Genomic DNA, 15,267 nt, shown 5'->3' on the forward strand with positions numbered 1-15,267 from the left:
CTGTGGAAAGCAATATGGAGTTACCTAGAAAAAATTAAAAATTGAACTGCCTTCTGAATGTATATGAAGAAATGTGAAACATCAATTCAAAGGAATATATGAACCCCTATGTTCATTGCAGCATTATTTACAACTAGAGGCCCAGTGCACAAAAATTTGTGCACTTGGGGGGGTTGGGGGGGGTTCAACCCGGCCTGTGCCCTCTCACAGTCTGGGACCCCTCAGGAAATGTCCACCTGCTGGCTTAGGTCTGCTCCCTGGGGGATTGGGCCTAAGCTGGTAGTCAGACATCCCTCTGGCAGCTGGGGAGCCCTTGGGGGATGTCCACTTACCAGTGGGGAGCAGGCCTAAGCTGCAGTTGGACATCCTTAGCGCTGCTGAGGAGGCGGGAGAGGCTCCCACGACCACCGCTGTACTGGCAGCCGTCAGCCTGGCTTGTGGCTGAGCAGAGCTCCCCTGTGGGAGTGCACTGATCACCAGGGGCAGCTCCTGCATTGAGCATCTGCCCCCTGGTGGTCAATGTGTGTCATAGTGACCAGTCATTCCCAGTCGTTCTGCTCTTAGGGTCAATTTGCATATTACCCTTTTATTATATAGGATAGAGGCCTGGTGCATGGATGGGAGCTGGCTGATTTGCCCTGAAGGGTGTCCTGGATCAGGGTGGGAGTCCTGCTGGGGTGCCTGGCAAGCCTGAATGAGGGGCTGAGGGCTGTTTTCAGACTGATCACACCCCCTTCAAGGTTGGGGTCCCAGCTGGAGTGCCTCGCCAGCCTGGGTGAGGGGCTGAGGGCCGTTTTAAGGCTGGCCACACCCCCTTCAGGGTGGGGGGTCCCTGCTGGGGTGCCTGGCCAGCCTGGGTGAGGGACTGATGGCTGTTTTCAGGCTGACCAAGCCCCCCAGCCACCCAAGCTCCCAGTGGAGGCTGGTTGGAAGCAGGTATCTGGGATTTATTCATCTTCTATAATTGAAACTTTGTTGCCTTGAGTGGAGCCAACAGCCGGCCAGGTGAGAAGCTTGGCTTTCTCCATCGCCGGGGCAACCAAGCCTCCTTCTTGCTCCAGCTCTGTGGTTGTCGGCTGCCATCTTGTTTGAGTTAATTTGCATATAGTCGCTCTGATTGGTTGGTGGGCGTGGCTTGTGAGGATAGCAAAGGTAGGTCAATTTGCATGTTTCTCTTTTGTTAGATAAGATAGCCAAGATTAAGAGGCATCCCAAATGTCCATCAGTAGATTAGTGGATAAAAAAAGCTGTGGTACAGCCCTGGCCAGGTAGTCAGTTAGTTAGAGCATTATCCCAATGTGCTAAGGTTGTGGGTTTGATAGCTGGTCAGGACACACACAAGAATCAACTAATGAATGCATAAATGAATGGAATCACAAATTGATGTTTCTCTCTCTGGCTCCATTGGTTGGAACATCATCCCATACACTGAGAGGTTACCAGTTTGATTCCCAGTTAGGGCATATACCTAGGTCCTCATTTGGGGCAAATATTCCAAAAATCTATATGGAACCACAAAAGGCCCCAAAGAGCCATAGCAATCTTGGGGCATGTCTGAGAGGCAACCAATCAATGTTTCTATCTCTCTCTCTACCTATCAAATCAATAAATATATCTATCCTTGGGTGAGGATTGAAAAAAAAAGAAAAAAGAAGGAAATCTTATCCTTTGCAACAGTATGGATGGACCTGGAGAGTTATTATGCTAAGTGAAATAAGCCAGTCAAAGAAGGACAAGTACTAAATGTTATATGTGGAATCTAATAAACAAAATAAACCAGCAAACAAAGTGGAGACAGACTCATGGATACAGAGAACAGACTGACAGCTATTGGGGGTGGGGTGGGATAGTGGGCACTGGGTGAAAAAGGTGAAGTGATTAAGCAAAAAACAAAAAACACAAACAAAGAAAACAAACAAAACACCTCATAGCCCTGGTCAGTGTGGCTCAGTTGGTTGGAGTGTCATCTTGCGCATGGAAGGGTTGTGGGTTCGATTCCCAGCCAGGGCCCATACCCAGGTTGTGGGTTCAATCCCTGTTTGGGATATGTACAGGAAGCAACCAATTGATATTTCTCTCTCGCATCAGTGTTTCTCTCTCTCTCTCTCATCTCCCTTCCTCTCTATCTAAAATAAATAAAAAACATACCCTTGGGTGAGGATTAAAAAAACACACCTCATAGACAGAGGGGGTGGGAAAGGTAAGAGAGGGTAAAAGGGGGATAAATGGTGATAGAAGGAGACTTGACTTGAGGTGGTGAAACACAATACAATATATAGGTGATGTATTATAGACTTGTACACCTGAAACCTATATAATTTTATTAACCCTTTTCACTCCAATAAATTCAATTTTAAAGAGAGTTCACCTCACACCTGTCAGAATGGCTATCATCAATAAATTCACACACAATAAATGTTAGCAAGGATGTGGAGAACAGGGAACCCTCATGCACTGTTGGTGCGAATACACACTAGTGCAGCTACTGTGGAACACAGTATGGAGGGTCTTCAAAAAATTAAGCATGGAACTGTCTTATACCCCAATGATGATTCCACTTTGGGCATATAGCCGAAGAAACCTGAAACACTAATTTGAAAGAATAGATATACCCCTACATTCATTACACCCTTATTTACAATATCCAAGATATGGGAGCAGCCGGGGGCTCATTAATAGACGAGTGAATAAAAATGTGGTAGAACATACATACAATGGAATATTATGCAGCCATAACAAGAATGAAATCTTACCATTTGCAATAGCACTGATGGATCTAGAGGGTATTAGGCTAAATTAAAGCTAAAAGATGAAAATAAACGACAAACAAAATTGAAACAGACTCACAGACAGAAAACAGATTGATGGTTGCCACAGGGGAGGTGGTTGAGAGACTAGGTGAAAAAAGTGAAAGGATTAAGAAGTATAAACTGGTAGTTACAAAATAGTTATGGGGATCTAAAGTAAAGCATAGGGTAGAGTCAATAATATTGCAATAATTATGTATGGTGCCAAGTGGGTACTAGAAATATTGGGGGAAACACTTTGTAAAGTATGATTGTCTAACCTGAAACTAAAACAAAATAATATTGAATGTAAACTGTAATTGAAAAATAAAATTTAGGGGAGAAACCAAGATGGTGGCATAGGTTAACGCCGGAGATTGCTGCCTCGAACAACCACTTCAGAGATATAACTAAAGGACAGAACAGACATCATCCAGAACCACAGGAAGGCTGGCTGAGTGGAAATTCTACAACCAGGAGGAAAGAGAATATCATACCCAGACTCAGAGGAGGCGCAGGGCTGAAGTGAAATACTCAGGTGCGGAGTGCTTCGGTCAGAACTCGAAGGCAGCTTTCTCTCCGAGGTTTGCAGCAGTTGCTGGGACTCTGAGAGGCAGAGCCCCTAGGGACAGAACTGAGAGCAGCCATAACTGCTGGCTCTGCCCGCCCTGTAGATCCTCGGGGACCCGATCCGCCCAAGCCCTGCACAGAACCATTTGCCGGATAGCCTCAGGCAAAGGCTAGATTAGCACCGCCCTAGAGATCCAGCACAGAAGCTCTCCCACTGCAGACACAGCTGACTCTCATAGCCAGTTAGCCTGGAGGTCAAATCACCCCTTGTACTACCGACAACAATCAAGGCTTAACTACAAGACTGCGCACAAAGACCACTAGGGGGTGCACCAAGAAAAGAAAAAAATGCGGAGACAAAGAAACAGGACGCAAATGTCAGAAATGGAAGATATAGAGCTCAAAACCACACTTTTAAGGTCTCTCAAGAACTGTCTAGAAGCTGCCGATAAACTTACTAAGGCCCTCGAAAAGACTGGTGAGACCGCCGATAAATGCAGTGAGATCCTCAAGAAATCTAATGAGACCCTCGATGTTGTGATAAAGAACCAACTAGAAATTAAGCATACACTGACTGAAATAAAGAATATTATACAGACACCCAACAGCAGACCAGAGGAGCGCAAGAATCAAGTCAAAGATTCAAAACGTGAAGAAGCAAAAAACACCCAACTGGAAAAGCAAAATGAAAGAAGAATCCGAAAATACAAAGATAGTGTAAGGAGCCTCTGGGACAGCTTCAAGCGTACCAACATCAGAATTATAGGGGTGCCAGAAGATGAGAGAGAGCAAGATATTGAAAACCTATTTGAAGAAATAATAACAGGAAACTTCCCCCACCTGGTGAAAGAAATAGACTTACAGGTCCAGGAAGCGCAGAGAACCCCAAACAAAAGGAATCCAAAGAGGACCACACCAAGACACATCATAATTAAAATGCCAAGAGCAAAAGACAAAGAGAGAATCTTAAAAGCAGCAAGAGAAAGAAACCGAGTTACCTACAAGGGAATACCCATACGACTGTCAGCTGATTTCTCAACAGAAACTTTGCAGGCCAGAAGGGAATGGCAAGAAATATTCAAAGTGATGAATACCAAGAACCTACAACCAAGATTACTTTATCCAGCAAAGCTATCATTCAGAACGGAAGGTCAGATAAAGAGCTACACAGATAAGGAAAAGCTAAAGGAGTTCATCACCACCAAACCAGTATTATATGAAATGCTGAAAAGTATCCTTTAAGAAGAGGAAGAAGAAGAAAAAGGTAAAGATACAAATTATGAACAACAAATATGCATCTATCAACAAGTGAATCTAAGAATCAAGTGAATAAATAATCTGGTGATCATAATAGAATCAGGGACATAGAAAGGGAATGGACTGACTATTATTGGGGGGGAAAGGGGTGTGGGAGATGCGGAAAGAGACTGGACAAAAATCGTGCACCTATGGAAGAGGACAGTGGGTGGGGAGTGAGGGTGGAGGGTGGGGCGGGAACTGGGAGGAGGGGAGTTATGGGGGGAAAAAAGAGGAGCAAATGTAATAATCTGAATAAAGATTTAATTAAAAAAAATAAAATAAAACAATTTCAAAAGAGGAAAAAAAATAAATAAAATAAAAAAATATATAAAAAATTAAAAAAAAGAAAAATAAAATTTAAAGTTCTTTTAGGAAAAAAAAGAGATTTTAGTGTAAGAAATAGGATCACATAGTTGTGGGGACTGGCTAATCAAGTCCAAAATTGATAGCACAGTCTCTCAAAAAGGGCAGGCCAGAACTCTTAAACACAGACCAAAGCTACTTATTATTTGCAGCAGGAATTTCTTCTTCATTAGGGAAGCCTCAGCTCTGCTTTTAAGGTATTTCAACTGATTGGATCAGGCTCACCCAGATTATCAAGAACAATGATGGTGAAGCCTATGACATGTGTGTCAGAGGTGACATGTGAACTCATTTTTTTGGTTGATTTTTCTTTGTTAAATGGCATTTAAATATCCTATCTAATAAAAGAGAAACATGGAAATTGGTGTATGACCGCTACCCTTCCCATTGGCTAATCAGGGTGATATGCAAATTAACTGCCAGCCAAGATGGCGGCCGGCAGCCAGGCAGCTTGAAACTAACATGAGGCTTGCATGCTTCAGTGACGGAGGACTCCAACGTTCCCCGCCTGCCGCTGCCGGCCTCTGAGCTGGCAGTTTGAAACATAGTTACAAAAATAGAAGCTAAACAAAACCCCAGAAACCAGCTTTCAGCTAGCGGGGATCTCAGACCTGGAGTTGATACAGAGTTTCGATTGTAGAACCTAAACAAACCAGATACCTGCTTTCAGGAGCGGAGGCCTAAGAGCTGGAGCCTCAGAGCTAAAGCTGGCTCAGAATAAAAAAAGAAAAAAGAAAAAAGGAGCAGTTGGGAGCTTCAGTCCCAGCCTGAAAACAGCCCTCAGCCCCTCACCCAGACTGGCCAGGCACCCTGAAGGGTGTGTGACCAGCTGCAAACAGCCCTCATCCCCTCATCCAGGCTGGCCAGGCACCCCAGTGGGGACCCCCACCCTGATCCGGGACACGCTTCAGGGCAAACCAGCCAGCCCCCACCCATGCACCAGGCCTCTATTCTATATAGTAAAAGGGTGATATGCCTCCCAGCACCGGGAACAGAGGAGCTGCGAGGTCTCCCGGCACCGGGATCAGCATGACAGGGGGCAGCGCCCAAACCCCCTGATCGCCCTGTGGCTCTGTGTGTGACAGGGGGCGGGGCCACAACCTCCCTATTGGCCCTGCTCTGTTCCTGACAGGGGAAGGCGCCCCAACCCCCTGATCGGCCCTGCTCTGTGCCTGATAGGGGGGAGCTCCCCAACCTCCTGATCGCCCTGCAGCTCTGTGTGTGACAGGGTGCGGCGCCCCAACACCCCACCCCACGGGCCCTGCTCTGTGTGTGACAGGGTAGAGCCATAACCTCCCCATCGGCCCTGCCCTGAGTGTGAGAGTGGCGGCGCCCCAACCCCCTGATCGGCCCTGCTCCGTGGGTGATAGTGGGTGGCACCCCAACCCCCCCACCCCACGGGCCCTGCACTGTGTGTGATGGGGTAGAGCCATGACCTCCCCATTGGCCCTGCCCGGATGTGACAGTGGCGGCGCCCCAACCTCCTGATGGGCCCTGCTCTGTGCATGACAGGGGGGAGCTCCCCAACCCCCTGATCTGCCCTGCTCTGTGCGTGACAGGGGGCAGCGCCCCAACCCCCTGATCTGCCCTGCTCTGTGCGTGACAGGGGGTGGCGCCGCAACCTCCCCATCGACCCTGCCTTGAGTGTGATAGGGGGCGGTGCCCCAACCCCCCAATCGGCCCTACCCTGAGCATGACTGAGGGTGGCATCGCAACCTCCCAATGTGCCCTGCTCTGTGCATGACAGGGGGTGTCGCCCCAATTCCCCAATCGGCCCTGCTCTGAGCCTGACCAGGGGCTGCACCTAGGGATTGGGCCTGCCCTCTGCCACCCGGGAGCAGGCCTAAGCCAGCAGGTCGTTATCTCCTGAGGGATCCCAGACTGCGAGAGGGCACAGGCCGGGCTGAGGGACCCCTCCTCCCCCCCGAGGGCACAAATTTTTGTGCACTGGGCCTCTAGTATAAAATAAATATCAAAAATATCAGTCTTTGTTTTACTATGGTTGCAAATACCAAAAAAATTTCTATATGTGACACGGCATCAGAGTTAAGTTAGGGTTTTTCAAAATGCTGACACGCCCATCTCAAAAGGTTCGCCATCACTGATCTAGAATCATCTCCTTTACTTAAAGTCAACTGGTTATGGACTTTAATCACATGGACAAAATACCTACCTGCACATGAAAATTAGTTTGACTCAATAACTGAGGACTGAGTGAAGTTTCAAAAGAGTTTTATTGTAAATAAATATCTAACAATAAAAAAATAACTATAGCCTAGCCAAACTGACATATCAAAATAACATCACAAAGGAGGAGGAAGAAGAGTGGATAGGGGAAAAAAAGAGAAGGGAAAGGAAAATAAGGAGGTGTACTAAAAAGGGGTGTAGGAAAAAGGAGAGGGAAGATGCTAGGAAGTTAGCAGAGGGTTTCCATAACCAAGGTTATGATGATAAGTAGAAGAATGTGAAAAGAATAATACGTTGAACCAGACACATTACACCACAGATATGAAGCATTCTCCATGAAGGTATTATACAGTACCACTAGACAAAATGTTTTATCACATACTCCACAGAAGAGAGAGGATTCTGTAAGTAAAACAAAAAGAAGTGGAAACAGTTGCCCTTGGCAGCAGTAGCAGAAGTGGATGTGGAAGTGGATGACCTGCTGCCATGGTGTTCAATAATCACTGGATAGAGCCTCCTCATGGCCAATCAAAAGTCATAGTGCCACTATGCTGTACACCTGAAACTAATGCAAAATAATATTGAATGTAAACTATAATTGAACATTTTTTTAATTTTGAAAAGTTATAGTGCTATAGTCTTTGATCTTGAAATTCCACTTCAAGGGATGTATTCTATATTTAATTTCTTTATAATCTATATATTATTCTATATATAGCCTATAAATACATGTTTGAAATGACACATGTACAAAAAATATTCACTGAAACAATTGTTTGCAAGAGCTAAAAGTTGGAAGTAACCTAAAAGTCTACCAGTAGGAAACTGATTAAATAAACCATGGTACAGCTACCAGTATAAATACTATGCAGTCACAAAAATGATGAGCAACTCTATAATGGACTTACTCAGGAAGAGTTCCAGCACATGCTGTTAAGTGAAACAAGCAAGGTGCTGCCCTAGCCAGTGTGGCTCAGTTGGTTGTTAATCCATGCACCAAAGGTCACCGGTTCAATTCCATGTCCAGGTTGTGGGCTTGATACCTGGTGGGGGGCATGTGGGAGGCAACTGATAGATGTTTCTCACTCTTGCTCCATCTCCCTTCCTCTCCAAAAATCAATGGGGGAAAAAAGCAAGGTGCAAAACAGGGCATATAATGCTACAATTTGTGGGGTTTTTTTTCAAGGAATATATAGGTACTAGAGGCCCGATGCACGAAGATTTGTGCAAGAATAGGCCTTCCTTCCCCTGGCTGCCAGCACTGGCTTCTCTCTGGTACCTGGGACCCGGGCCTTTGCTCCGTCCCTGCCGCCCTCCTGTAGCTCCCTCCACCCCTCACACCTCCCCCTCATAGCAGGCGTTGTGCCCAGCCCCGGCCACTCCGCACCTTCATGCGCTTGCTGCCTGTAGGCCCGGAGTGGCTGGGGCGGGGAGGAATGCGTGCGTCCCAGCCTGGCCGCCGCCATCTTTGTCATGTCAATTTGCATATTCCCTCCTTATTGGCTGTGGGCACCACCATCTTTGTCACGGAGTAATGGTTAATTTGCATATTCCATCTTTATTAAATAGGATATGTTGATAAATGAATTGAATATTTCTGGAAGAATATAAGAAACTGATAACTGTGGTTGCCTCCAGGGAGAGGAAGTGAGTTGAGGGATATGAAGGGGAGGAGAACTTATTCATTACCACATACCTTTCTGTAGATTTTACTTTTTATACTATACATTATGTATACAAAAATTAAATACTCTATGCAATGTTAAAAGGGGATGAGGTTGCTGTAAATACTGTGAATCTGGAGGATATTATAGAATCAACCAAACTTTCTGACCTCTATCTTCTGGTGCCTCATACACGATTGAATAGCACTTCTACAAGTAAGTTGCAAAGCACTTCTATGGAATGATGCCTGGACAAAAGCTAAAAACTTAGGGAGCCTAAGGGGCATTTCCATTTTCTCCTCCAACTGAAAGCAGGGGTTCTGGGAGAGCAGGGAGGATATGAGCAGTGGTGAATGCAGAGTTATTTGATAGTGTCAGAGAAAACAATTTAGCCTCCTAAGATATTAGAATGAGAGGGGTTTTTCTGCTACAGAGAGAGCACAATTCATAAAGGCTAGAGAGATTATTTACTTAGAGACATCCTAATCTGTTTATATGGATTTTAAACAGAAAACAAAGTAAGAGTTAGAAATAAGTTCAAGTGAAACTAAAATTGATTGTAATGGAGCACATTAAGAATGGCATTAAAGCCCTGGCCAATAGCTCAGCTGACTAGAGCATCATCCTGGTACACCAAAGTTATGGGTTTGGGTCAAGGTACATTCAAGAAGCAACCAATAAAATGCATAAATAAGTGAAACAACAAATTCATGTTTCTCTCTCAAAAAAAATCAATTAATCCCTGGCCTGTGTTACTCAGTAGTTGGAGTGTTGGCCAGCACACCAGTCAAGGGCATGTACCTGGATTGTAGGTTTCATCCCTGGTCCTGGGTGGGGCGCATGCAGGAGGCAACCAATCTATGTGTCTCTTTCACATCAAAGTTTCTTTCCCTCCCTCCCTCGCTCTGCCTCTCTCAAACCCTTCCACTCTAAAAAAATCAATGGAAAAATTATCCTCAGGTGAGGATTAACAAAAATTTTTTTAATAAGTTAAAATTAAGTAAATAAGTAAAAAGAATGGCATTAAAGAAAGAGTGACAATACAGTAGCCCCCCCTTATCTGAGGGGGTATGTTCCAAGACCCACAGAGGATGCCTGAAACCGCAGATAGTACTGAACTCTATATACAGGGTAGGGCAAAAGTAGGTTTATAGTTGTGAGTAAAACACAATTTACTCTTGTATTATTATTTATTACTCTAGGCCCAATGCATGAAATCCGTGCATGTAGGGGGTTCCCCTCAGCCCAGTCTGCACCCTCTCCAATCTGGGACCCCTTGGAGGATGTCCGACTGCCGGTTTAGGCCCGATCCCTCTCACAATCCTGGACCACTGGCTCCTAATCACTCACCTGCTTGCCTGCCTCGTTGCTCCTAACTCCCCCTGCCCCACCTGCCAGCCTGATCGCCCCTCACTACCTATGTGTGCCAGCCTGATCGCCCCTAACTGCCCCCCATGCCAGCCTAGTTGTAGACAGCCATCTTGTGAGGGCATGAGGGTCAATTTGCATATTTCTACTTTATTATATAGGACTAGAGGCCCGGTGCACAAAATTTGTGCACTTGGGGGGGGCCCTCAGCCCGGCCTGTGCCCTCTTGCAGTCTGGGACCCCTCTGGAGATAACAACCTGCTGGCTTAGGCCTGATCCCGGGTGGCAGAGGGCAGGCCCAATCCCTAAGTGCAGCCCCTGGTCGGGCTCAGAGCAGGGCCAATTGGAGAATTGGGGCACCGCCCCCTGTCATGCACAGTGCCGGGAGCGGGTCCATGCTTGCTGTTTGAAGGGACCTGGCATATATGGCATACTGTTCTTAATATGTTTGCTCACCTTCTTGGCACTATGTGTTTTAACCAAGGTCTCTGAGAAAGGTGGTTTCCCCAGGTAGGGATTTTCCCCTGAAGTTAGGGAGGGAATAAAACCTCTTAACTAAGTGCCAGACGGGTAATTAATCACTTTAACTACGAACAATCATGCTTAAGCTACATAATCTTTACTCCCTGGAATGGAGATAAGAAACGCCCTAACCTTTGTAATAGAGATTGATAGGATTGAATCAACTGGTATAAATACAGATGTAACAAGACAGAAACAAGACAGGACTTAGAAGACAGAACCAAGAGAGACAGAACCTAGGCACAGAACCTACAAAGAACGTTCTCTAGAGACAGAAGAACTTCGCTGGAGAGAACATGGCAAAAGATCCTGGACAGAAACTGGCCTCAGAACCTAGAGACAGAACCTAGGGAGAGAACATGGCAAAAGATCCTGGACTGAACCTGACTACAGAAATTGGCCAGAGAACCTGACTAGAACCTGGTGACTGAACCTGGCTGGAGAACCTGGACAGAACCTGGCTGGAGAACCTAGCGAGGGAACATGGCTACAGAACCTGGCTGGAGAACCTGGAGAACCTAGCAAGAGAACATGGATACAGAACCTGGCTGGAGATCCGAAACAGAACTTTGCTGGAGATCCAGACCAGAACTTGGCTGGAGATCCTGGCTAGAGATCCTGGCTAGGCTGCTGAACAACTGAACGCTGTCTCCGTGTCATTCCTTCTTCGCCGACTCCATCCACACCTTTGGGGACCCCTGGACCTGCTGGGGTTGGACTCCAGCAGCACAGAGCAGGGCGGATTGGGAGGTTGTGATGCCACCCTCAGTCATGCTCAGGGTAGGGCCAATTGGGGGGTTGGGGCACCGCCCCGTCACACTCAAGGCAGGGTCGATGGGGAGTTTGGGGCGCCACCCCCTGTCATACACAGAGCAGGGCCAATCAGGGGGTTGGGGCGCTGCCCCATGTCACGCACAGAGCAGGGCTGATCAGGGGGTTGGGGAGCTCCCCCCTGTCATGCACAGAGCAGGGCCCATCAGGGGGTTGGGGAGCTCCCCCCTGTCATGCACAGAGCAGGGCCCATCAGGGGGTTGGGGAGCTCCCCCCTGTCACGCACAGAGCAGGGCAGATCAGGGGGTTGGGGCGCTGCCACTGCCACACTCAGGGCAGGGCCGATGGGGAGGTTATGGCTCTACCCCATCACACACAGAGAAGGGCCCGTGGGGTAGGGGGGTTGGGGTGCCACCCTCTATCACCCACAGAGCAGGGCCGATCAGGGGGTTGGGGCGCCGCCACTCTCACACTCAGGGCAGGGCCGATGGGGAGGTTATGGCTCTACCCTGTCACACACAGAGCAGGGCCCGTGGGGTGGGGTGTTGGGGCGCCGCACCGCCACACACAGAGCTGCAGGGCGATCAGGAGGTTGGGGAGCTCCCCCCTATCAGGCACAGAGCAGGGCCGATCAGGGGGTTGGGGCGCCTTCCCCTGTCAGGAACAGAGCAGGGCCAATAGGGAGGTTGTGGCCCCGCCCCCTGTCACACACAGAGCCACAGGGCGATCAGAGGGTTTGGGCGCTGCCCCCTGTCATGCTGATCCCGGTGCCGGGAGACCTCACAGCTCCACTGATCCCGGTGCTGGGAGGCATATTACCCTTTTACTATATAGAATAGAGGCCTGGTGCATGGTTGGGGGCTGGCTGGTTTGCCCTGAAGGGTGTCCTGGATCAGGGTGGGGGTCCCCACTGGGGTGCCTGGCCAGCCTGGATGAGGGGATGAGGGCTGTTTGCAGCTGGTCACACACTCTTCAGGGTGGGGGTCCCCACTGGGGTGCCTGGCCAGTCTGGGTGAGGGGCTGAGGGCTGTTTTCAGGCTGGGACTGAAGCTCCCAACTGCTCCTTTTTTCTTTTTTCTTTTTTTATTCTGAGCCAGCTTTAGCTCTGAGGCTCCAGCTCTTAGGCCTCCGCTCCTGAAAGCAGGTATCTGGTTTGTTTAGGTTCTACAATCGAAACTCTGTATCAACTCCAGGTCTGAGATCCCCGCTAGCTGAAAGCTGGTTTCTGGGGTTTTGTTTAGCTTCTATTTTTGTAACTATGTTTCTTAAACTGCCAGCTCAGAGGCCGGCAGCGGCAGGCGGAGAACGTTGGAGTCCTCCGTCACTGAAGCAAGCAAGCCTCATATTAGTTTCAAGCTGCCTGGCTGCCGGCCGCCATCTTGGCTGGCAGTTAATTTGCATATCGCCCTGATTAGCCAATGGGAAGGGTAGCGGTCGTAAGCCAATTACCATGTTTCTCTTTTATTAGATAGGATTGTATTTTCCATACAAACAACTGTAAACCTACTTTTGCCCCACCTTGTATACTATGTTTTTACCTATACATACATGCCTATGATAAAGTTAAATTTATAAATTAGGCACAGCAAGAGATTAACAATAACTAATAAGAAAATAGAATAGTTATAACAATATACTGTAATAAAAGTTATGTAAATGTGGCCTCTCCCTTTGATCATTGATCTTATAATGGAGAGGGCTACTACATGTTAATAGGATGGGAACCTATACAGGGTGTTTATGCTGGACAAAGGGATGATTCATGTTCTGGGTGGGACAGAGTGAAATGGCTAGAGATTTCATCACCCTACTCAGAACAGCGCACAATTTGAAAATTATGAATTGTTTATTTCTGGAATTTTTCATTTAACATTTTCAAACCGTGGTTGATTGCAGGTAACTGAAACCATAAAAAGCAAAGCTATGGATAAGGGAAGACTACTATAGAGGAGGTGTTGCCATCTTCACAAGATTGGAAAAGAAGTGAAAACTAATATTAGAGTCCCAGGTGCTCTTTTTCCTCCACAAACACCCTCAACTTATTTTTCTCACTGTTTGCTTTTCTCAGAGCCCTTTCCACTACACTCTCTGGAGCTCCTGTTCCATGGAAAACAAACTATCCTATACCCTGGTTTTCTCCATTGAACTTTACCTTCCATCCCTTGCCTTAACTGAACTGGGGTTCTCTCCTGAGGCACCTGCTTTCCTGCATCCCCTCCAGGAGATTGCTTCTTCTCTCATACTGACTACCACAAAGATGGCAGTGGGGGTGGACAGATGAGGAAAGCTTTCTCCTTGCTCCTTGTTGTCAAGTCCACCACTCATGGGTACATAATTTTTGTTCCTTTGAGACTCATCGTACCTGGCTTCGTAACTGCCTACACAACTTTAAAACTATCATCCCAACCTCCTTATTCAGCAAGAATTTTTGAATCTAGCTTTTAGTTTTCCTTTCTGCCCTGTGTCCTGTAATCAGCTAAGACTCCAGAATTAATCTAGGTGACCATCTGACTCCTGGCTTCCCAATTTCTTAGCTTTCTCAGTTGCCATCAAGAAAATATCCAAATTCTTTAGTATGACAGACAGCATCCTTCAAATATAGTCACCAGTCTACTTTATTTCCTGACATGGCTTCTTAGGTACTTTATATTCCAGCCATAGGAAATACTTCACAGTTCTACAAAACCACTGTTAATTTATTCCTCCAAGCCCTTTATCATTCTCATGCCCCTGTAATGCCAGTTTCCACCCCCACTTAATTTGTGTGTTGAGCAAAAATATGAATGATGCATTTAACAATCTAGCTTTCCATTTCCTACTCTGCCTTTACTCCAAGGAACTTTGTTTTCCATTCCATTTCAGCCTCCACTCTCAGAGCCACATTCTGGACTTCTTCATTGCCCAGAAAAATATGACATCTAAAATTTTAAACCCCCATCTTACAAAAAGCCAGAGAAGACTTTTAATTGTGGCCAAGATTTACTAATTTATCTTCCTACCTGAAACAACAACAAATGGGCAAAGTATATGAAACAACAGTTTTCAGACATTCCACATCAGGCAGCACATAATAATGGTCACAGAAAGAGGAGAAACAAACAAGGTGAGTCATATGATTGTCCTAGCATATTATCTGGAGATAGATTCTAAGCCACAGGACAGAGAAGTGAAACCCAAGTGGAGCCCAGCAGTCTCTCTGAGTTGAGAAGACATAATTGGGAGTCCAGGGAGGGCAAGTAGCTCAAGTTCACAGGACAGACTCCTGGAAAGCAGAAATATGTACAAAGAGAAAGTTCTGGAGATTTACAGAGGATGCCCCTTGAATATTGAGTAGTGAATGAAAGTAAAGAAACTACCTAAAGTTGGAGAAAAAAAACACCTGAAAGTATTAGAGAGAAAAATATTCAAAGCTCACACAGGGACTAGATAGCTTGCATTCCCACCAGTCCAAGTGAGAAAACTTAAATTCACAAGACACTAGGTGGAATACTGAGAAGGGCTTTGCCTCAGTAGTGGAGCAAAATTAGCTTGAGACTAAAAGGCTGCTTTGATTCTGGCTTTTTGAAAAAGCTTAAAAGCTAGCCTCAGAAAGATAAAATTGGCCTGACTGGCATGGCTCAGTGGTTGAGCGGTGACCTATGAACCAAGAGGTCATGGTTTGATTCCTGGGCTGTGGGCTCGATCCCCAGTAGGGGCGTGCAGGAGGAAGCCAATCAATTATTCTCTCTCATATTGAT

The 15,267-nt window shown here is 46.6% G+C and overlaps 1 protein-coding gene across 2 annotated transcripts in view; it reads right to left on the reverse strand.

Annotated features, from left to right (window-relative positions):
* TAF1 (TATA-box binding protein associated factor 1) overlaps positions 1-15,267 on the reverse strand; it is a 162,133-nt gene that overhangs the window by 18,894 nt on the left and 127,972 nt on the right. The window contains exon 38 of one of the 2 annotated variants that reach the window (XM_059679235.1): positions 7,234-7,770. The exons of the other annotated variant lie outside the window; for it this stretch is intronic. Coding sequence (XP_059535218.1) covers positions 7,752-7,770 — 19 coding nt within the window. The 3' untranslated portion in view covers positions 7,234-7,751. Of the gene's footprint in view, positions 1-7,233; positions 7,771-15,267 lie in introns of those variants that run through there. 2 annotated transcript variants of the gene reach the window in all.

Source organism: Myotis daubentonii, chromosome X (genome assembly GCF_963259705.1).
Source record: "Myotis daubentonii chromosome X, mMyoDau2.1, whole genome shotgun sequence".
NCBI classification, from domain to species: domain Eukaryota; kingdom Metazoa; phylum Chordata; class Mammalia; order Chiroptera; family Vespertilionidae; genus Myotis; species Myotis daubentonii.